The sequence below is a fragment of the Herpailurus yagouaroundi genome, unplaced genomic scaffold (assembly GCF_014898765.1).
Source record: "Herpailurus yagouaroundi ecotype Mexico unplaced genomic scaffold, PumYag 160, whole genome shotgun sequence".
In the NCBI taxonomy this organism is placed as follows: domain Eukaryota; kingdom Metazoa; phylum Chordata; class Mammalia; order Carnivora; family Felidae; genus Herpailurus; species Herpailurus yagouaroundi.
In genome coordinates this window covers 8,847,701-8,870,698 of record NW_024412401.1, presented here as the reverse complement: position 1 = coordinate 8,870,698, position 22,998 = coordinate 8,847,701, and the positions used below count along the sequence as shown (strand labels likewise).

At 43.0% G+C, this 22,998-nt stretch overlaps 1 protein-coding gene across 4 annotated transcripts in view; it reads right to left on the bottom strand.

Annotated features, from left to right (window-relative positions):
• Window positions 1-22,998, bottom strand: part of FOCAD (focadhesin) — a 316,309-nt gene that overhangs the window by 64,198 nt on the left and 229,113 nt on the right. For all 4 annotated transcript variants that reach the window (XM_040481365.1, XM_040481366.1, XM_040481368.1 and 1 more), the window contains 5 exons: window positions 19,623-19,715; window positions 13,165-13,253; window positions 10,683-10,727; window positions 4,752-4,860; window positions 2,011-2,127 (listed from right to left, as the gene is read on the bottom strand). In XM_040481365.1, coding sequence (XP_040337299.1) covers window positions 2,011-2,127; window positions 4,752-4,860; window positions 10,683-10,727; window positions 13,165-13,253; window positions 19,623-19,715 — 453 coding nt within the window. The remainder of the gene's footprint in view (window positions 1-2,010; window positions 2,128-4,751; window positions 4,861-10,682; window positions 10,728-13,164; window positions 13,254-19,622; window positions 19,716-22,998) is intronic.

Genomic DNA, 22,998 nt, shown 5'->3' with positions numbered 1-22,998 from the left:
TGTCCCTTGCAGTCAAAGCACGTTACAAGGTGTTTTTAATTCTGCACCCATTTGCTAAGCTTTAGCACTTTTTAAGGATAAAAATCACACATGTGCTAAGGTATTCTTTCAGCTAACATGGTACAATCGTAATGACAATACTATTCAAAATGACCCAGCTGCTAGAACACTGAAAATAAAGAAAGTGACTTTCGAAATCAGGGCTTTGAAGAGGCACAAGAATGCAAAAAGCACAAAGGTAAGAGGCAACCCTGAGCTGGCTACGAAAGAGATTATTTTTATTGGTTTGCAAGAACTAAGCAGCGTTATTAGAAATCTCAGAGAATATCCTGTCCTGGTGAATATCAGAACCAGACAGCTACTGCAAAGACCTCTATATAATCAGTTTTTCATCCATCATTAAAGAAGAACACGTCTGACAGAAAACAAACTATCATAAAGAAATTACTTCTTTGAGTAAAGTCTACTTTCCAGTTTAATTCTACGTTATCTAGAAGTCATCTTTTTTTTTTGTCCCCAAGTATAGTTTAAAATTCTAGTTCTAGACCCTGAGCCCCAGATGAATACGTACCAGGTCCTCCCAAAAGGAGGACACAGAGGCACAGAGAATGTTGTAGAGAGAAGACCTAAGGCAGTGGAGTTTCAGGCTAAAATCACGATCTTAGCAACAGTTCATGACCTGTGCTATATTTTTATTCGAATCAACTATAATCCTCCGCTGCTCAGCTGATTGTCCCATGATCACTATAATTCCCTAAGCACTGGAGACTGATAAGGCAGAACCAGAATAATTTCATGCAGATCCCAGAAATTAAGCATGCACTAGAGCCAGTGAAGGGAAAAGAAAACCTCAACAAAAGAGTTGTATTTTCAGTTTGTTTCAAAATCTTAGGCTATTAGCAAGAAGAAAAAGAGTGACTCTTAAGTAACAGGTACTTTTTTTTTATGATCAACAACAATATTGCTCTGTAACATGAAGAGTATTTCACAGTTTTCAGGACATTTTCCCACGAATGACATCATGTGATCCTCACCAATCTTTTATGAAGTTGGCAAAGCATTAGTTTTTACCTTCATTTTACAGGTAAGGAAAACAAAATGGTGGGTGAAGTATCAGGTCAACTTTCACAAAACTAGTAAAGGGTGGAGCTGAGGCTAAAATCACTACTGATAATACTGTTCAACTGCCTGGTTTACACACAAGGAAACAAAGGTCCCAAGAGGTTAAGTGAACTGCCCACGGTCACATATCCTGAAATTAAAAAAAAACCATGACTAGGGGCGTCTTGGTGGCCCAGTCAATTGAGCATCTGACTTCGGCTCAGGTCACGATCTCATGGTTTGTGGGTTTGAGCCCCAAACTGGCTCTGTACTGAAAGCTCAGAGCCTGGAGCCTGCTTCAGATTCTGCGCCTCCCTCTCTCTCTGTCCCTCCTGCAGTTGCGCTCGGTCTCTTTCTCTCTCTCAAAAATAAATAAACATTAAAACAAACAAACAAACAAACAACTATGACTGGACACTCAGGGACAGCAATCTTCAACTAATGTTTATTTCACTACAGCTGTAGCTCTTGATTCTGACTACACATGGGAATAATCCAGAGACCTTTCAAAAGACTGATAACGCCCAAGACCTATCCCTAAGCAATTAAATTAGAGGAGGCCTACAGGTCAGTATTTATTTTTTCTGGATACATCTATCTATCTATCTATAGAGAGAAATAAGATATAGATGTCTATCTAAATGTCTATAGGCATATATAGACATAGATACATATATAGACATATATAGATACACATATACATATATATATAAAGTGTGTACATAGGCACACATACACATGCGCACACACTTAAAACTTCCCCAGGTGATTTTAACATATGGCTAAGACTGAGAATAATTACCCCACAGCATGGCTTTCACGTGAACAACTAATAGGAGACAACTCAACCCTTGGGTTTTCCATCTTTTTTTTTTTTTTTTTTTTTATTTCTCTTATTCTCAGACTTACATAATAAAATGAGGAGAAGATTTGTCCTCTGGGTTGGTGATGGCTATCCACAATGACCAGGAGAGTATCAGACACCATGGAAACCCACTCTTTCATTGAAAGGAAATTAGGATGAACCTGTAAATGAAGAAAAAAACCATGAAATGGTAATGGAAAAAAAGAAAAAACCTAAACATTGTTTCTAGATCCAGGGTACAACCCCCTTCTGTTATTAAAGAGTAAAATGCTCTTCTCAAAAAGTAAGCTTCACTGGCCAGGACTTTGGGAGGCAGATAAGTATTTGACAAATACACATCTCTGACCTGTGCCCCAACAGGAGTACGATTTACCTTTTGTTCAAGGCAAGCAGAGGTGAGAGTCTGGGGGCTGCAAAACAGACCATATCTGAGAGCTCTCCCTGTGCTTGCCTGTGTTTAGTGAGGGTGATGGGGGGGGGGGGGGTGAAAAAGATGTGCAGAGAAAAGAAATTCACAATGTCTCATTTCGATGACTTGCCACTTCACAAGGGAGGCACTGAAGCAGCCTTATGAAATTTTCATCACTATCTTTAGCATTTCTGCTTACTATCACCACATATTTATCATTTTGAATCATCACAACAATTGCCTAGCTAATTAGGTATGAAAGCATGAATGATCCTTCAGTTGGGAAAAGAGGAGGAAAGAGAATGCAAAAAAACGAAAACGAAAACTAAAACCACAACAAAATCCAACTTATTATAAAGAGAACTTGGTTTTCAAAACCATTCATGACCATGGATGTCAAAAGCATTCATTAACTCACATGGTGAGGACACTCAGGTGGTACAAATGATAAAGGTCAATGCGGTGTTAAGTATCCTTGAGATTAATTCCTTGACTCAAAGAAGGCCTTCTTCCCAAGACCTTTAGTTGTTAGTCATATGCAGCTTTGAACAGAGTTTGGAAACTTCAATTTTAATCAGATAAGGAGGTCTTGAGTTTGTACTGAGGAATAGCCAAAGACAAGGCCATCAAGAATAAAAGCAAAGCCCCATCTTTGGCTTCTGTGGCTTCTCGATGTTTCGTCTAACATGTGTTACAGCACAGAACAAATGGCGGGGGGAGTAAAGACGACGACGACTGCCTGAAACTCCACCTCTGAGCTAGAACCCTGGTTACTACTGGGGCAAACTGCCAGCACAACTGCCCCAAACAAGGGATCCTAGAAAGGCACATTCACTTTTTAGGTCGTAAGATTCCACTTAGCATGCTGTCTTTGCTAAAGTACTCCATGGCTCTTTCAAGGATATAAAACATCTCCTCTCGTAAAAAGTTTCGTCTTAAAAATTAAAAAAAAAAAAAAAAAAAAAAAGTTTCGTCTTTCTCATCATTAAAATAAGATTCTGGATTGAAATTTTCGTATGGTAACTACCCTCTCATCCTTCCTGCGATAATTCCTTGGCCTCTTTGCCTTCCCCACGTGAAATGTACATTTGTAGCTTTGGCCACCCAGCAAAAGCACCTATGCTCTCGTTCAGTGGTGACAGCACCTTTGGAGAATCCCCTCCTCCGTGATCTGAAGCTTGGTTAAATGCTCGATGAAGCTACCCATCTGACCCCGCCCAAGGTGTGGGTATGAGACCCAGGGGACCCTAAACCTTAAGTGACCATCCCAGTGGGGGTAGTCTGCTCAGATGGCTCTGATATCAGTTCCTGTGCCTGATGTCCTTTCCCAAACCCAGTTTTCAGCTGTGCCTTGAATTCCACGGGCTTCCAGATTCCACATCCTTCTGGTTCCTTTTTTACTTAGATGAGAGTTGGTTCCCTTGCTTGCGACCAAAAAACTCCACCATGAAAGAGGAGTACAGATGGCCCACGAGACAGACACGCTGAGGGAACAGAGACAGGCTGAGTAACATTGAATAAAGTCTAGTTTTTGCAGCAAGAAGTCAGATGATGGTTACTATCGCCGGGAGCTTAGTATCTACTAGCTGCTGTGCTCTACATACATTAATTCCTTGAATCCTCGCAAGAGTCCTTGCTGGTAAGTATCGTTATCCCCATTTTACAGATGGGGGACCAGGCTTTGAAAGGGGAAGTTACCGAAAATAGGCCGCAGAGCTAGAAAGTGCAAGTACTGGGATTTAAATAGAGGACTCTCCTATTCCAAAGCCTCTGCTTTTTAACCACTTGGCTATATTGTCTCCAGATAGTGCAAGCTACTAGATAATGGGGCTTAAAAGAAGAATAAATCCATGCCTTTTTATTTTGACAGATATGAATTATCTGTAAAAGCACATTGGAAATGAACATTGGCCAGCTCGCCACATGTTTAATTAAGAAATAAACGCCTTGCAAAAATGAATAGGCACTTTGTCATTGACATCTACAATTAAAATGCAAAGTACGATTTTTTTTCAGTCGGTAAACACTGCTTATTTATCATTTTTTTTGACAGCATTGTTCACTTTCAGTAAGCCTAGTTAACCTCCCAAGATTGGTTACCACTGATGCAATCACAGAAAGACAACCCCTGTTGCATAAAATTGGTACCTTCGAATGGAAATGACCACTTAACTGTGATGGAGAAAGGAAACAGAAAAGCAGCAAGGGAAAGTGTCATAGGAGACCCTCAAGCTCACAGTGTAAAGGCCCCTCGAGTAGCATAACTTGGTGCTATTGCAAAGCATAGACTCTAACCTCGTAAATTCAGGGCCAGGCTCAAAGACACTGCTCACTTTTCAAACGCCGCCCAACTGGTTCAAGTCACCCTTAACTTACCTCCGGGACCCCCTCAGAGTCGGAGGAGAGGCTGGCTTCGTGTCTGGATACGACGACAGCAAGGCTGCTTAAGGCTAACAGCGCGTTGCCCTTGACCACTGGGCTCTCCCTGTTTAAAAAAAAAAAAAAAAAAAAAAAAAAATTCCAAGAGAGGATTTGGGGGCATTAACTGAGAGAAGAGAAGGCGTTATTACAGAGAAGGCAGATGAGGTCAAAAACACCTCTATTCCTTGCCCGAGCTTCACCAGCACGCGTCTGCTTGTTCCCTGAGGCCTGTGGCTTTTTTTTTCCTTCTCCGGACACTCGTGCTGAGTTTTCACTTTCCTCATACATGTATATGCTCATTGTGCTTGTTTTGCAACCTACAGACCTGAGCTCATGTATCTGAGTTCTTTCCTTCTGAAATTTTTTTTTTTAATTTTTTTTTCAATGTTTTTTATTTATTTTTGGGACAGAGAGAAACAGAGCATGAACGGGGGAGGGGCAGAGAGAGAGGGAGACACAGCATCAGAAACAGGCTCCAGGCTCCGAGCCATCAGCCCAGAGCCCGACGCGGGGCTCGAACTCACGGACCGAGAGATCGTGACCTGGCCGAAGTCGGACGCTTAACCGACTGCGCCACCCAGGCGCCCCATCCTTCTGAAATTTTTATCTCATCATTGGACACTGCATTTCCTAAGCTGTCGCCTTCTGTGTCATCTCTGGCCCACAGAACTCTATCGATTTGTTCTGAAAACACAAGCGAGGGCAGTTGCGTGAATTAGAGCAGCAGAATGGAATTGGCCTCTGGCTTTTCTAAGGCACTGGTGTGTGGAAGCAGCTTCTAGGGAGCCACTCGGATGGCGTCCTTCACCAGCCACCTGCCACGCTGGCAGGTTCTGGCAGTCATCATATTATCCTCCCCTTCTTCCCCTTGATATGCCAAAGCCAGCACCCTTCAAGTCAGTTTGGAATATAACTTTAGAGACCCTAGATAAGACGCAAAGATGGCCTGTTTTTATTTTATTTTGATTTCTTTAATGCTCATTTATTTTTGAGAGACAGAGACAGCACGAGCAGGGAAGGGGCAGAGAGAGAGGGAGACAGACTCCGAAGCAGGCTCCAGGCTCTGAGCCGTCGGCACAGAGCCCGACGCGGGGCTCGAGCTCATGAACTCTGAGACCATGACCTGAGCCAAAGTCAGATGCTTAACTGACTGAGCCACCCAGATGCCCCAAAGCCTGTTTTTAAATTATCTGGATTGACAGTTGTCTTTTCTCATTATCCAAATGGTGTTTTCTTTTTAATATTAGCAACAAAATCTTATTTTTTTTTTATTTTTAAAAAAAAAATTTTTTTTTTCAATGTTTTTTATTTTTGGGACAGAGAGAGACAGAGCATGAACGGGGGAGGGGCAGAGAGAGAGGGAGACACAGAATCATTAACAGGCTCCAGGCTCTGAGCCATCAGCCCAGAGCCCGACGCGGGGCTCGAACTCACGGACCGCGAGATCGTGACCTGGCTGAAGTCGGACGCTTAACCAACTGCGCCACCCAGGCGCCCCAACAAAATCTTAAATTTGACTTTTTTTTCTTAATTCTAGTTATGTATTTTGAGAGAGAGAGAGAGAGAGTGAGCAGGGTAGAAGAAAGAGGGGGGAGAGAGAGAATTCCAAGCAGGCCCCACGCCATCAGCAACAGAGCCTGACGCAAGGCTCAAACTCACAAATCGTGATATCATGACCTGAGCTGAAACCAAGAGTCGGAGGCTCAACTGACTGAGCCACTCAGGCGACCCTTGACTTCTGAAGTTAGTATCAAGAAACCTGAACCTTTTATTTTTTTAAGTTTATTTATTTTGAGAGAGAGAGAGAGAGAGAGAGAGAGAGAGAGAGAGAGACCCAAACAGGCTCCACACTGTCAGCACAGAGCCTGACAATGGGCTTGATCTCACAAACCATGAAATCATGACCTGAGCCAGAGTCAAGAGCTTAACTGACTGAGCCACCCAGGTGCCCCAAGAAACCTGAACCTTCCAAAATATACTTACCATTTGAAAATGAATGTTTAGCATTATTCCATAATTCCAAGGTGATTCTATAGAATAAAATCTTAAATGGACACTGATGCGATACTCTTGGCTTGCCACCTGTGTCATAACAGAAGTCAGGCAAGAGGGCACCCGTACCATCACACTTCAGTTCTGGCCTGGTTGTGGACTCCCATACAAACAGACAAAATGTTTCCCAAAAACTGGACTTGAGACTTGAACGTGAATCTGTGTGTCCATCCGAGAATGGCTCCTGTCCAAGAACGACCCCAGCATAGGAACGGAACAGGTATGTTAGATGAGGAAGACTTTCGGCCCCGCTCCCCTTGCGAGCTGAGGACCTCCAGACCCAGGCCACAGGCATGACTAAGCATGTGAGCTAGTGGGCATTAAAAGGTTAGTATTCACACATGTTCTTGCATTTTTGCTTCCGTCTGGTAAGAATGGGACTCAGCTCCTCCATCGTCCTACACATCTAATCCCTCCTGCCTTCTCGTTCTCCCACCTTGGGGTGGTTAAACTCAGTGAAAGCTTGCTCTGCCCAGTGGGTCATTTGGTTCACTCATCCTTAATTTCTTCCACTATGAGGCCTGCTGTAAGTGGATAAGAGCACAACATTTACATCAGGGGATGGGATGGAGGGAGAAAACAGAAGGAAGGCTTGAAGGCTAAGCAGATGCCTTCAACCCAGGTTTTGCTAGAGTTTTGCAGTGAGGATTACTGGGAACTCAGATAGCTAATAATAAAACACCAGAAAGCCAGGCAAGGTCTGGGTATTCCTGGGTGCCCAAGCCATAACATTACATTAAAAAAAAAAAAAAAAAAAAGAAATCTTTTATTTCTAACATTATCTCTTTCCTTTAGCTGAGAATATCCTGAAGCCTGTCCTGCTACAAAATGGCCATGAATCCCTAAATGAAAAAAAAAAAAAGTTTTAAATTCTCAGTGTCAAGACTTCGATCCCCAGTGGTTATCACCATAGAGAAAAGCTCGGATGGTCCCCAGGAATAGGATATCAAATCTTTTTAAAACAAGGGTATTAGACAAGATGACACGAAAAGCACTCTTATAACTCTGAAATTCTGAGAGAGCATTATTTAGCTTCAGTTCCAAAACCGTGCCCAACATGGTTTTGTTTCAGAAGTCTTATTGGCCTTGACATTCCTGAACATGTATTGTCCTTGTAAAATGGAGAAAAATGTTATTTAAAGCCACTAGTAATGAGACCTTTGGTTGCGGACTAAATGTGTATTCGGACATTAATCTTTGAATAGAAAAAAGTATTTCTCGGTCCACATAATGCATGCTCAGACCACGCTGTACATTTCACAAAGGTACTGTGACCAGTTTCTCTTGGTCGTCTCTGCATTCCCTACTTGCTGCACGCAGCGACTTCTGGAAAGGAGACAATACGGATTTCGTGAAACAAATTCGTGGAGGAGCTGGCCAGGTAAACCTCTACAACCAGTTCAGCAAATACTCATCAGCTTGTTGATCAAATAACTATCCCCCCCACCCCACCCCCTGCCCCGCCCCAGTCGGGCAGTAGTAACTAATTTGCATAATAACATGTCAGCATCAGTACAGTATTTATCTAGGCAACACCACTAGCATTTTAATTAAACTGTCCTTTGGAACAAACTGATGCCATTAACCTAATTAAAAAGCACAGGAAGGATGAGCTACAAGGATGCTTTCTTTGGGACAAAGTATTACATTACATATTAGTAAAGTGACCCAGTCCTTTGGGGATTTTCATCTTCGGGTTCAAATCTATTTAATTAACAACAATGAAAATGAACTTACATCAATCATCAGGTTTTATCTGTTCTCTGATTCTCCTTTAGCCCTATCCTTGATGCTTTAAAACTGCTCTTAAGTGAGCAAATCAGTCTAATCCTGTGACTGGTGTTTTACTTCCTGCATTTAACTTATACGGCTCAGAACAAAGTAAGTCTTACAATGGCCCAAACCAGCCTGTGGCGGCCATGGTCCAAAGAAGGCTAAGCTGGCAGCAGGTGGTGGTGGGGTCTTCACATGGTTGGAGGAAGCCAGGGGGAAAAAGAGAGAGACGCAGAGTGATTCTTTTTCCCCCCTGCTCTATCATTAATCTCTCAGCCTTTGAACCTGACTTGCTGTCATACCTACTATTGTCGGCATTGCTTTAATAAGATAAGGTCTATAAAATACTTTGAAATTTTTGATGAAAAGGTAACACTATGAGAACATGAATTATTTTTACTCCGTGCCACTGAGAATGTGAAGACACTCTTCGTAGGCATTTCATGAAACGATGCCTGGCAAATCGGAAGATTAAAATCTTGTTGAAATAAAATTTTAGAATGGAAAATGCACAAGCTACTAGAGAGGCAAAATGATAGCTTGTTTTAATAGAGAGCTGCTAGATTCTTCAGCGTTCCACGGCTTTTTTCCCCCCTGCAAATGTCAGAGCACGGTTTTTACCAGGATATAAGTAGATTACATAATAGAACAAACTATGAAAGGTAAGGGCTGAAGACAGTCCCCCTCTCCCCGCCCCAGCACACCCTCCCCTCCAACAGGCAGCTGAGCGCTCCGCTCCCCCACTGTGTCTGCAATTCACCAAACTAGATAAGCAGACACAAATGAGTCCCTATCGAAGCCTCTCTGTACTTTAGTTTTCATTTTGTCAACAGATATGTCAACAGATATTTCCCAGTGCCTCCCACAGAAGTGGGTGCAGGGGAGGATTACCACTTCTATTTCCCTTTATTCAGAAGGCATTAGGCTGAGTGGTGATCGTGTACTGTGATTAAGGCAAAACCTATTTAGCCACAGAAAGTTCTGGAACACGATAGGGATAAACTATATTGAAATGAATTATGTCTAGATAATATGGACACATGAAATCCCGTAGGTCAAAGGTCTATCTATGTTATTTGGTGGATAAGAAGAAAGGCGGCAGCTAAAGGTGATGGTGGAAGGGAGAAGCGGACATAACTGACATGTAACTTACTGCCAGAAACAATTACTCAGCTTGTTAGCAAAGGAACCCGAAGAGATTGTTCAAGCAAGTTCATTAGGGTATAATTTTCTGTTGAGAGTTGGCTTAAGATAAATAAAAGCCTCAAGGTAGTAATACTCGTTATTTTTGTTAAAACAACCATAAGGATATGATTGAAACTGCCTTTTTAATGGGTCATCACATTCATTTTTAGCATTTAAAAATCCGGTTTTTAGGAGAGCCCGGGTGGTTCAGTCAGTTGAGCATCCGGCTTGGGCTCAGGTCCTGGTCTCACAGTTCGTGAGTTCGAGCCCCGCATCACAGCCGGCTTCTGATCCTCTGTCCCCCTCTCTCTTTGCCCTTCCCTTGCTTGCGCGCTCTCTCTCAAAGATAAGTAAAAACATTTAAAAATTCAATTTTTAGATATCCTGGACCCCATAACACAAAGAGAATGAAAGGGAGTACTACTGTGATTTATTTCCTGGCTCACAGTTGAGATTTAATAACCTATTTGTAGAACCTACATAATTCACATTAGCAAGGAATTCTCTTTCAAACCACAACACCCCCCCCTTCCCCACCCCAAACTAAATGAGAATCCTTTAAATCTAAGTCAAAGCACAGGGCATTTTGTTAGGTGTACGACAAGGGCGCGACCCCAGCGACTCTTGATGTGGAAGTCATGTTTGTATTGATTCCTCCGTATTCTCACAAAAAGACATTAACTTAAGAATTAACTTAACATGAGAGAGGATGACAATTGATTTTTTTTTCTTTCTTTTTTTTTTTAAATAATTGAAGAGTCCTTTAACGTTCTTAAAGTTAGGATGTACTCTAAAGGGAGAAACTGTATGTACCCGCCAGGAAAAAAAAAAAAATGTTCATAGAAAATTTTGGGTAAGAGAATGAATGGATCTTACTTCACAGCCGTCTTGGTGATCTCATCAGTCAACATGTCTCGGACCCTGCAGTAAAGGTTGGAAATAGGTGCAAGAGTTTATGTTAGAATAAGAGCCCAATCTTTTTGCTTATCCATCAGTTAATAAGACCCTCTGGCAATGACCCCAGGCCCTAAAACTGTATGTGTGGAATTGTAGTGTAAGGTGAAAACACTATAATATGAGCTTTATTTCAAAGAGTTTCCTCTGCCTATTCCTTACGTCACTTATCCGAGGCGGGGAAGAAGGTACCTGTAGACACACAGTGTTGTGATGATGTCATCTCTTAAACTGAATGGTGGCTCTGCTAACATTCTTTATATTATATTCTTAAGTGAGGCCTTTGGGAGGTCCTGCGGGTGGACCCCTCATGCATGGGGTTAGTGCCCGTAAGAAGAGACACAGAATGCTTGCTTTCTCTCTCTGCTCCCCAACATGTGAAGACACAAGGAGAAGGGGGACTGCCCGCAAACAAGAAAGCAGGCCCTCACCGGCACAAGACCTCTGACCTCGATTTCTCAGCCTCTAGAAGTGTGAGAGGTAAGTTTCTGTCGCTTAAGTCAGCCATCCAGTCTATGTATTTTAGTTACAGTAGCCCAAACTGATTAAGATATTGTCTCTTTTTATGCAGAAGAGCTCACTAAAACAGCAATTTACTATTTCCAAGTTGTAGATAATGGAATAGTTGCTATGTACGTATGTAAAATACAATTTTAAATGTTGGTTACAAAATCACTCCGAAGTTGAAAGAAAATTCCACTTGTGGATCTGAAGATTGTATACTCAATTCAAATATTCAGAAAAATTTTTTTAATATAAAAGCCCTGAGATATAGAAAAGAACACCCATTGACCGCCAATATTTACATTTTGAAGAAGCAACCACAGATAATTTCACTATATAGAGTTTCATAAACTCAAAATTTTTATAAATACTATAAAACTTCCACAAATATTGGTGGAGATATTGGTGCAGCCTCCCAGCACCCTCTGACACAACTGATTGCTCCTTTCTTGAAATATTTTATTCCCTCGGTGTTCAAGATTCCATTCTCTCTTGGTTTTCTTCCTCCATCACCGTTCACTAATTTTTCGTGTGCTTTGTCGGTTCCCTCTTCATCTACCCCACGTCTAAATGTTGAAGTGTTCTGAAGCTCTTCCCTCTGACCTTTTCTCTATCGCTACTCATTCCTTAGGTGATCTTATCCAGCAATCAGGATTCTAAATACAGCTGATATGCTGATCATTCCCAAATTTCTATTTCTAGCCCTGATCTCACCCCCTAACTCTAGACTCATATCATCAACAACATATCTGATTATCTCCAAAGTGGAGGTTTAATTATATATCTGAGGCTTAGCAAGTTCCAAACCTGATTCTTCCCCTACACAGACCTGCTTTTCTATCGTCGTCTGCATCTTAGTAAAGGGGAAGTCCATACTTTTCGTTATTCACGGTCAAAATCTTGGAGCTATCCTTGACATTCATCTATCACTTTCTTCCTGCTGTCTCTATCTATTTTGGAGAATATAGTCAATATGCGACTATACATTCACCAAATTATCATTTTTAGAAGATGAAAGTCAAACTTTATGCAGAAGATCATCACAAAGAGGAAGTGAAATCCAAAGTCTTAACCTCTAATTTAATTAAATTCAATGTCATAATGTTTTAAGCTGTGTTGCTATTTTTAAAATAAATCTAGAAAATATCACTTAGAATAGAATTATGTAAATATACACACATGCACACGGAGCTCCTGCTTTTCTACATACACCAATTATCAGTAAATAAATCTAAATTCAAGCAAGCTTTGAATAGATTTTTAGATTAAAGAAACCTGTGGCTGCAGGTAAAGCAATTTAGATTCTGGGCACTTTACCTAGATTTAGGCTGCTGCCACATTAATCTGACAAGGTTTTCTTCCTAACCCATGTAACAATTTAAATTGCTTTTAATGTTCCAGCACTTACACATTTCTAGATAATACAGTGGGAATTCACCAGGGGATGTCTGCCAAAGAAATTAAAGCCCTGACGTGGTAAAGTTGCTCCTAATAATGAAGATGTCTTGGGGAGAGGGGGGGAGCATGGGAGCAGAGGGGTATTCCTCGACTAAATGTGAATTAGGAAGACAGTGGATTGAGTGGGGAAAACAGAATCTTTCACTTGAAAGCATATAAAATAATCAGTTATGGGGGGGGGTGGTGGTGAAGGGAAAAGCAAACCATTTCCACGCTGCTGTACAAAACAATTTAAAGAATAATTAAGATTTATGAATAAAACTCTACTTGTGATAGCCAGGGAGAGGGTGGAAAATCCACCTATCAGATTTTTGGCCTCTCCCCCTTCGGGCAGGTAGGTAAGTGACAATTCTCCGCACACGCCTTTAAAGTGGCCACGTTCTCCCTGATCGTTCATTCCGCACGACGAGCACTCGTTCCCAGCAGAAGAGCATCCCCTTACCAGAGCCAGGCTGTGCCTTTTTTGTACTGCACCTCCTCGGGTCCTTCCTTCCCATGTTTCAACTGCAAATCCAGTTCTCCTATTCTGCCCTGCAGGACACACAGCATCAATCAGCATGCAGACCCCGCGGCCAAAATGACCCTGAAATTTCTTTGTAAGACACTGAGAACACACGTAGCCTTTCTCAGTTGGGCTTCGGCGTTCCTAATAAAACGTTAGATTATAAACAAGGATGTGTGAGGAGAGAGAATTCTATCACTGCTTTGGTATTTCAGCGCTCACCAAATAAGTTTATCCTGGAGAAGCTGTGGGTTTGGGAAATTTAGTGCACAGCACTCCATTTGGGAAGATCTATTAAAAGCAGATTTGAATTCCAAAGGTCCTGTTAAAAAAAAAAAATCCCCTTTCTCATAATGTTCTGTGTCCTCAGAGGATAATTTGAACTGACACCGTACCAAGACTGGGGTCTGAGCACCAGTATTATAATAGGATGGTAGAAAAGAAGGGTAATCACATGACACGTAAGAGTCAGGTAATCTACAGGGGCGCCTGGGTAGCTCAGTTGGTTAACTGTCCAACTTCGTCTCAGGTCATGATCTCACAGTCCGTGGGCTCGAACCCCGCATCGGGCTCTGTGCTGACCATGCAGAGCCTGGAGGCTGCTTCGGATTCTGTGTCTCCCTCCTCTCTCTGCCCCTCCCCTGTTCGCGCTCTGTCTCGGTCTCTCAAAAATAAATAAAAATGTTAAACAAATAATTTTTTTTAAAGATTCAGGTAATCTATAACCAAAGCTATTCTTAAACATCTGCGCGTTACATTTTTATTTCTTGAACTTATAAAAATTGGTATGTTCAGCTTCTACACATAATAAAAATGTAGCTACTCTTACCCCTTTAAGACCAAGACCTCCAGATAGTTATTATTCTATTTTCTTTTACACTCAGGATCATTTTGATCAGCTTCTTTCCCCTCTAGTCTATCAACAATTACATTATTTAAATATGCTGAAAATACTGGTTTATTGATGAGCCCTACATTGGACGAGAACTTCCTGTGCTTTGTGTTACTGAGTGATAGCTCCCACGCCATTTTCAAAAGTGGTCGTACAGCTTGCGTTCTCACTAGCAGCAAATAAAAGTTGTAGCTACTCCACATTCTCACCAACAACTGGAATTGTCAGGCTTTGAATTGTTCCCGTTCGGGCAGGTGTGAAACGGTGTTCATTGTGGTTTTAATCTTCACTTCACCGTTTACCAAGGAGATGTGGAAACCTTTGCATACGTTCGTTGACTTTTAGATTTCCTATTGGGTCCATTTTTCTATTGGTTGTCTTTTTCTTACTGATTTTAGAGTTCTAAGGTATGTTTCACAGAAGAAAAGTGTATATCCATATATACCCTACAGAGAAGCAATATTCTGTTTCACAGAAGAAAAGTGTATATCCATATATACCCTAGGGAGAAGCAATATAGCTTGACGAGTAAAGGAGGTAGGTTCTGGAATCAGAATGCCTTGACCTAAAGCCATGTCTACCTGCTTGCTGTATACATTCGGGCAAGTAACTTCACCTCTCTAAACTTCAATTTCCGCATTTGTAAAATGTAGCTAACAACTATCTCTTGGCATTAGAGCATGTTAAATAACGTGCAAAAGTGTCTCTTTCGAATAACTACCATTACCAGGTTTGTTGTTAACAACAACTAAAAAAATCCCACCTCCCTTTATCATCGTCTTATGAAATGATCTTTCATGAATATACATAAACTCTGTTACCACCAGTGCGTGAGCTCACTGAAGGCAAGGACTGTTTGTCAGTCTCAGGGGTCCTTGTACTTAGCACAATATTGGTATTGGCCTCCCAGGGGGATAGGCAAAATAGAAAATCGTATTTATTGCCTGTCTCTGCTAGTTATGCTTCTTAAATTAGCCTCTTTACTCCTAGGAACATTTACTGGCCACAGCGCTTTTCCAAAAAAGATAAGCAGTAGGAAAGGAAAAGGCTAAAATCTGCTTAGAAATAAACTAAAAAACAAAAGAGCTTTGCAGTATCTGCACAGCCTATTGAAAAGACCTGCTTTTCTCTATCTCCGTAGCCATAACCCACTACACCATCGACTGTAACTAAGTAAACTTCGTATTTCTTCTTCCAAAGTCTCTTGCTTCTCTCAACCCCCTCTTCTGGAAGGTCCTTCTCACCCTTTCCACCCAGTCCATGTTATGCTGTTTATTCAGAAGCACTTTGCCCCCTAAGTCTCTGCTTGTCGGTCACTGAGGTGCAGAGGTGAGAGAGCCTGTCACCTCTGCTTCTGTGGTTAAGGGGCAAAACCACTCACCGGGGGGAGAAGACACTGAAATGATCACCTGAATTGAGATTTCGGGATTGCCTGTACATGCTGATTATTTATCGATCCTTCTTGGTTTTTTTTTTGTTTGTTTGTTTTTTGTTTTAATCTTCAGCCTACGTAACCAAGAGCTTGCTGATTACAGTGAGTAATTTCACCTAGCTCCAAACCTACACATTAGAAACAAACATCTCTTACCCATGGTCAGAGAGAAATCTACCCGGGTCACCATTCCTGACCCTCGTTTTGATTTTCAATTATTTCACAGTTAGCTGACCAACTCAGGAAGCAAAAGTCTGCAATCGGCCTGCTTTAGAATTCCTCTCTCTAGTCTGAGGTCATATTCACGAGAGCCCTTTATACAAAGGCTGGAGACCTTAACCAACTCAGCGTCCCACAGGGCATCAAGGGAAAGATGGCTTTAGAGGCCTCCTTCCCAAAACGGACTCTGAACTGTCAATCGCTTGTGTCTACCTATGTTTCCCGACCATAGTGATGTCGTGTGGACCATACTGATACACTTAAAATGCAAAATCCGACGTTCTCGTGGAAAAAAATTAGACGAGGCTGGATGCCGATGCCCATGCAGAAGCCACCTGTGGTGTCCAAATCTCAAACTTACCCCCATCACAATCAAACCCCCAGGAAATAAGGTAGAATGTATCTTCCGGCATATCTCTTAGGCTTAACTGAGTAAAACATGCGCCTCCTCTAAATGATCCTCTGGTTTAATGCTACAAAATATGTTGAGCACCAGATGGAAGTAACTGTAACTCTTGTACAGAAGAAGTACCTCCAGGGCAGAAATTCTTGATATAGACCGGGAGTCTGGCACGGTTGCTCTAATTCTAAGATACTATAGATTCTGTTGAAGTGTGGGGGCCTGTTTCAAAAAACTCAAACACTTAATATGCATCCGTGTGCATGCTGCCTAAAAAGCTTCCCTGTACCTTCAAATCAAACTGAAAAACTTAAAGCCTATACTTTCAGTTTCATTTCTTTGGTCACCTGTTCTCAGTGGAACTGGACGTAACCAGAAATGCAAAGTAGAAGGATCTTTTTTTTTTTAATTAAAAAAAAAAACTGTTTTAACGTTTATTATTGAGAGACAGAAAGAGAGAGACAGAGCATGAGCAGGGGAGGGGCAGAGAGAGGAGACACAGAATCCGAAGCAGGCTCCAGGCTCCAGGCTCGAACTCATAAACTGCGAGATCATGACCTGAGCTGAGGTCGGACACTTAACCGACTGAGCCACCCAGGCACCCCTAAAGTAGAAGGATTTTAAATGATAAACAAGCAGAGAGGCACGCTATCACCCACCACAGGAGAAAGGCAGGATAACTGACGTGCATCCCTAAAAATACTCAGCTGGCTTTTCATGCATAGCCCTATCCTTTAAAATATTACACCAATTTGCATTATTTGTTGTTGCAACTAATGACAGTGCCAGGGAAAGCGCATGCTGCAGTGGAAAAGGCTGAGGCTCGAGGGTCACAGATAAATCCTCGTGTAAGTTTCAGTTCCTTCTCAGGGGCCCAGTGGTTTCTGCCTATGGGGTTTGTACCACTGCCTTGCTTTCCCAGCTAACCCTGCTTTTTCACCTGTAATCCCATCATACATGCGGTTAACAGCACCCACTTCAAAGGGTTTCTGTAAAGATTCATTGAAATAACATGTTAAGTGTTGGACACACACTAGTGACTCAATAAACGGTAGCTCTTATTATAAGAAAAAACCGTTTTCTTTTTTTAAATCAACTGTAAGTCATCTGCATGAGTTACACCATAATCCTGTTCGATTTAGCCTTCCTTATGCCGAGAGCTAAATAAAATTCTCAGTTCATTCTGCGGGAGGAGGAGTTATTCTTGCCTTCTTTCTCTGGGCGCCCGTAGGACTTTGCACATCCTCTGTTAAAGCCTCAGAGATGTTGTACCAACATTGCTGATGGACATGTCAATCTCCCACACTGGCCTGGGAGCTCACTGATAGGAAGGAACGCTTTATTCTCCTTGGTACCCCACGCACCCCGCACAGGGCCTGGCCAAAGGTGCGCCACAAATGTTTACTGAAGGAAAACACTGCAAAATTGCGTAGAGAAAAGGCGATGGGAGAAAAAGTGCCTACTCTGGCCCGCACTCTCACTCTTCTTGAATAAAAACTATAACTGGTTTCAGGGTGTGTATGAGTAACACACAATCCTACACTCACACACCTACTCAAAACTGAGTGCCCAGATGCCACCCAGGACAAAAGAGGCGTGGAAGCCGAGCCGAAGGAGATAGTGGTTCTAAAAGAACATCTTTAAAATGTGGACTCCAGGGGCGCCTGGGTGGCTCAGTCGGTTAAGCGTCCGACTTCAGCTCAGGTCACGATCTCGCGGTCCGTGAGTTCGAGCCCCGCGTCGGGCTCTGGGCTGATGGCTCAGAGCCTGGAGCCTGCTTCCGATTCTGCGTCTTCCTCTCTCTCCGCCCCTCCCCTGTTCATGCGCCCTCTCTGTCTCAAAAATAAATAAACGTTAAAAAAATAATAATAATAAAATGTGGACTCCAGTGTAATTTGGGGAACCATCTAAAACACTGCTGCTCAGAGTGTAGCTGACAGAGTAACTATGTTGAAATTACCTGACAGCTTGTTCAGGTTCCTGGTCCCCTCCTCAGTTCTGATGAATCAGAACTTCTGAAGATGCATCACTGTTTCATACATCTTAGACTCAATAAAATATGTTGCAAATTTTCAATTTGAGAACACCCATGCTAAAATGCTTAATCATTCCTTCCCCATGTCCTTCCCACTCTTCCCCTCTCCATCTTTAAAAAATAATTTTTGGGGGGGGCGCCTGGGTGGCTCAGTCGGTTGAGCTTCTGACTTCAGCTCAGGTCATGATCTCGTGGTCTGTGAGTTCAAGCCCCACATCGGGCTCTGTGCTGATAGCTCAGAGCCTGGAGCCTGCTTCGGATTCTGTGTCTCCCTCTCTCTCTCTCTCTCTGCCCCTCCCCTGCTCAAGCTCTGTCTCTCTCTCTCTATCAAAAATAAATAAACATTAAAAAATTTTTTTTTAAATAAAATTTATTTATTTTTCAGAGAGACAGAGACAGAGTGTGAGCAGGGGAGGGGCAGAGAGAGAGGGAGACACAAATCCGAAGCAGGTTCCAGGCTCTGAGCTGTCAGCACAGAGCCCGACGCGTGGCTCGAACCCACGGACTGTGAGATCATGACCTGAGCTGAAGTCAGACGCTTAACCGACTGAGCCACCCAGGCGCCCCGAAATAAATAAAATCTTTAAAAGGGTCAGGGGGGTCTAAGATAGCACAGTGGAGGGGCATGTAATCCAGTTTTGGAGGGGTGGGCCTCATAGATGCCATCTTAGATAAAGTGATCTAAAGAATAAGTAGAAATCAGGTGGGCATTGAGGGAATGGCAGTTCCTGTTACAGAAGGAACAGTGTGTAAAAGTCAAGAGGTTAGGGTAGACGTGCTGGGTTTGGGAAACAAAGAGGTTTAGCAAGGCTGAAACTCCAAATTCAGGGGAAGGGTTAAGAGATAAGGCTGGAGTTGTAAACGAGGCCAGCCCGAGGAGGCACAGGAACAAGGGAGACAATGAACTCCGTCTGGGACACGCTTACGTCAAGGTGCTATGGGACAGCCACGGGGGTCACCTGGGCCATCTAGGAGATCTCCGAAAGCAGCAGGATGGAGGAGAGGAGCACCCGAGAGGGAGCTCCGGACAGGCCACAGGGGGAAGACATCAAAATTTAAGCCTGACGTGCAGCTGGGGGCCCGAGGGGCTCAGTCGGTGAAGTGTGTGTGACTCGTGACTTCGGCTCGGGCCATGAGCTCACGGTTCGTGAGATGGAGCCCCCATCGGGCTCCGTGCTGAGTGTGGGGTCTGCTTGGGATTCTCTCTCCCTCCCTCTCCCCCACTTGCTTTCTGTCTCCCTCTCTCAAAGTCAACATTTGAAAAAACCAGGTGCCATTATGTACATAACTCACATTCTTTTACGAGCAAAAATAAGCACTGCGTTGTCCTAAGGGCTTTTGCATTAAATACGTGTTGGCAGTGAAATGTGAGATACAAAGGAGACACTCGCTATGGCAAAGGATCCTACGGTCCCCTTACCTGTAAAATGGCATGGTAGGCTCGACTCATATACGCAAGCCAGGCCTGTGGCAGGAAAATCGCACGGTGCCACTCAGAAAGCTGGATGTGAACCTGCGGGGGAAAAACACACCGCCACGTAAGTTAGACTATGCGGTATGAAAGCAGAATGAAATTCTTCCCTTCCCCTTGTTTAAATGATTTAGATCCTAAAAACAAACCGAATGAGTCTAGGATCAGAACCACAAATAAAATCTTTTGGCTGTTTTCAAAGGAGAAGGGTTTCGAGCCCTGTAAAGACAAAATAAAAGCAGCCTGGAATTTTCTAAATTAAAGCAAGGAGAATTCTACAACAGTAACAAGTCAGGACGCATGCGTAATACAAACGTGTCCCTGAAAGTTAGGGGGAAACCCTGCGAAGCCTCTTGCCAGCGTCAGGAAACCAGGTATCGTCTAGCCAATCCCCCCCCCCCCCCCCCGACCATTTTTAATGAAAAGAAATATTGCTCACATCCCGGATTTCCAATAGGACAGTTTCGGAAGTAATGACCTGAAAGGGGCGACGGAAACATCATGCGTAGAAACCACGACAGCAAGAGGTGCAAACGGACAAGTGCACGGGGCAAACGGGCACACCGCTAGACCGGCACCCTTTCATCAGGGTGGGTGAACAAGAGAAAGAGGGTATGTGCCAACACGGAAGCCTGGTTTCTGAAGAGAGGCCCAGACAAAACATCGCGTTTTCATAGTCATTTCTGTTTCTCCCCATTAGTACAAGGCTATCCTGCAACAAATCTTCCCAAGGCCTGCTTCTGTTAAAGGAAGATCGCTCAAGAACAACAATCAGCGTGCATCGCGTTTCACATTTCCTGTAGCTCATCTCATCCGAACCCAAACACCTGAAACGTCAGCATGGGTCCCAAAGACCAAAGACGATGACAAACAACCAGGCAGACGACTGTCCACAGAATTGCCCCAGAATCATGATAACTGGGAGTGTGTTAAGGAGATTTTGCTGTATTAGAGGAATTAATTTTCTCAAGGGCTTTGTGATAGGGAAGTGAAGAGCCTCTCTGAATACAGCTCGTCCCCAGGGCCTCTGGTATTTTCTGTAATCCCAGTCTTAGTGCGGGCCTACTATACACAAGCTACTACGAAAGGGCTCTGAGGACTATCTTTTTTTTTTTTTTAATTTTTTTTTTTAATGTTTATTCATTTTTGAGGCAGGGCATGAGTGGGGGGGGGGAGAGAGAGAGAGAGAGAGAGAGAGAGAGAGAGAGAGAGAGAGACAGCATCTGAAGCAGGCTCTAGGCTCTGAGCTGTCAGCAAAGAGCCTGACGCAGGGCTCAAACTCACAGACCACGACATCTATCATGACCTGAGTGGAGGTCGGACACTTAACCGACGGAGCCACCCAGGTGGCCCAAGGCTAGGATTATCAACCGATCTATGTCTGCAGAGATCTTTCTAGCGGGAGAGTCAAAAATGGGCACAGTCAGGTTATAAGGCCAAAGTATGAGGAACCCACGAGAATGAGAAGAACAAAGAACATTAACTCTGTCTGCTGTCACTTCTCATTCCACCACGGTTTAAAAAAAATTCTTTTTGATATTCAGACAGTATGAAAAAGATACAACATGAAATGAACTTAAAAAAAAAAAATGGTAAAGACAGGTTTCTTCTTTTTCTGATTAAGTACTCACTGCATCGAGTAGGGTAGGGGGAGCCGGGTCACTATGTCAACAAAAATCCTTGAAGGGGCAGGCCCAGGGATTCTTGCTCCCTCTCTTGTTATCCAGGAAGGAGACTACAACCTAGGCCGCATTTCCAGCTGGAGAGGCATTAATCAGTCCTTGGCCCTGCTCCCTTGTTTCCAAAACGTGGGGAATTTTCCTATCGATTCCATTTCCATTTCATAAAGTACATTAACTATCAAGTCCTATTTTGAGACCCGGATTTAACAGAGAGAACGCTCAAACACCGCGTTTCTCTTCTCTCAGAGCCTCAAAATAGTTCAGTATTTTCCTGCCAAAGAATCCATGGACATCACTGCACTACTGAGAATATCCACGGTCTCAGCAAATTGCCAAAAAGAGCACTGGATGTTTCTGGAAGGACAACGGTCGCAATTGCTTCTCAAACCTGAGTTAAAAAAGGGAAGTATTATGGGGAAAAAATGTGAAGGAAAATGAGCAAATCAAACGTTGAGCTTCTAAGGGCAAAAGCATTCATGCCCGGAAACCTGTTTAAAAGGAGGTTAGAAACTGAAGGTGAAAGCCAGTACTCCAGCTGCCACTCCAACCACATCTGAAGGTGGGTGCGGGGACACAGCAGAAAGCGTGAGCCCACACCCCAGCCTGAACTACTCATGTTTTATGAGATTATACGTAGTCTCGGGGTTCTCTGGAGTCAGCCGTGAATAAATCTCCTTAAACATGCACTCTCTTGCTCTTTCCCTTACTCAAGAGAAACTTAGGGAAACAGTTTAAAGTGAGTCGTGCTCTTACACGCCGGTCGTGTCACACGCAAAAGAGACTTCCTTGACCATTTTTAACAAAAACACATTTTAGGAGGCTACTCTAATTCAATGTATAGCCACCCAGGTTATTGATGCTCGGCTGAAAAATACAATTAGCATTTCTAAAGTATGAAAAGTATGTCTAATTTGCTATACTTTGAGAAGTCTCTGAAGGAAATCCAATCGACAAAATTAACCGCAAATCATGAACTTGCAACCTCATCATGCGGCGGAGGGTAAAGCAGGGCTCTCAACCACGTGCGCCAAGTTGCAATGGATGTGAAATTTACTTTTGCTTTAACTACGTATACCCGTGCAATGACAGGTGTCTGATGGGACTGTTGACACGAGTTCTATGATCTGGAGATGACTAAGAGTTTCTAGGTGGAAGAGGTAGTAAGTATAATGAAACGTTACGCTTGTGCCTAAAAAGAGACCACGTTAGAGAAACAGACACAAGTAGGGAACGGGGGAGGACACTGGGGTGAGGGCAGGGACGGGAGCACATTACAGGACTAAATATAAATCGGGTTGTCAGGGTAGACCTCGCTGAGAAGGTGAAGCCTGAATGAAGACCTGAATGCAATGAAGATACAAACACCCAGATAAGGCGGCGCCTACTCGGTGGGCTCAGCATTTGACTCAATTTTGGCTTGAGTCATGATCCCAGGGTCATGGGATCGAGCCCCGTGTCAGACTCTGTGCTAAGCATGGACCCTGCTTATGACTCTCTCACTCTCTCTCTCTCTCTCATGCTCTTTCTCTCTCTTAAAAAAAAAAAAAAAAAAAAAAAAAGGAAAAACCCAGGTAAGTGTTGATGGGAATGTAAAACAGTTCAGTTATTATGGAAAACAGGTCATTCCTCCAGAAAGTCAAACA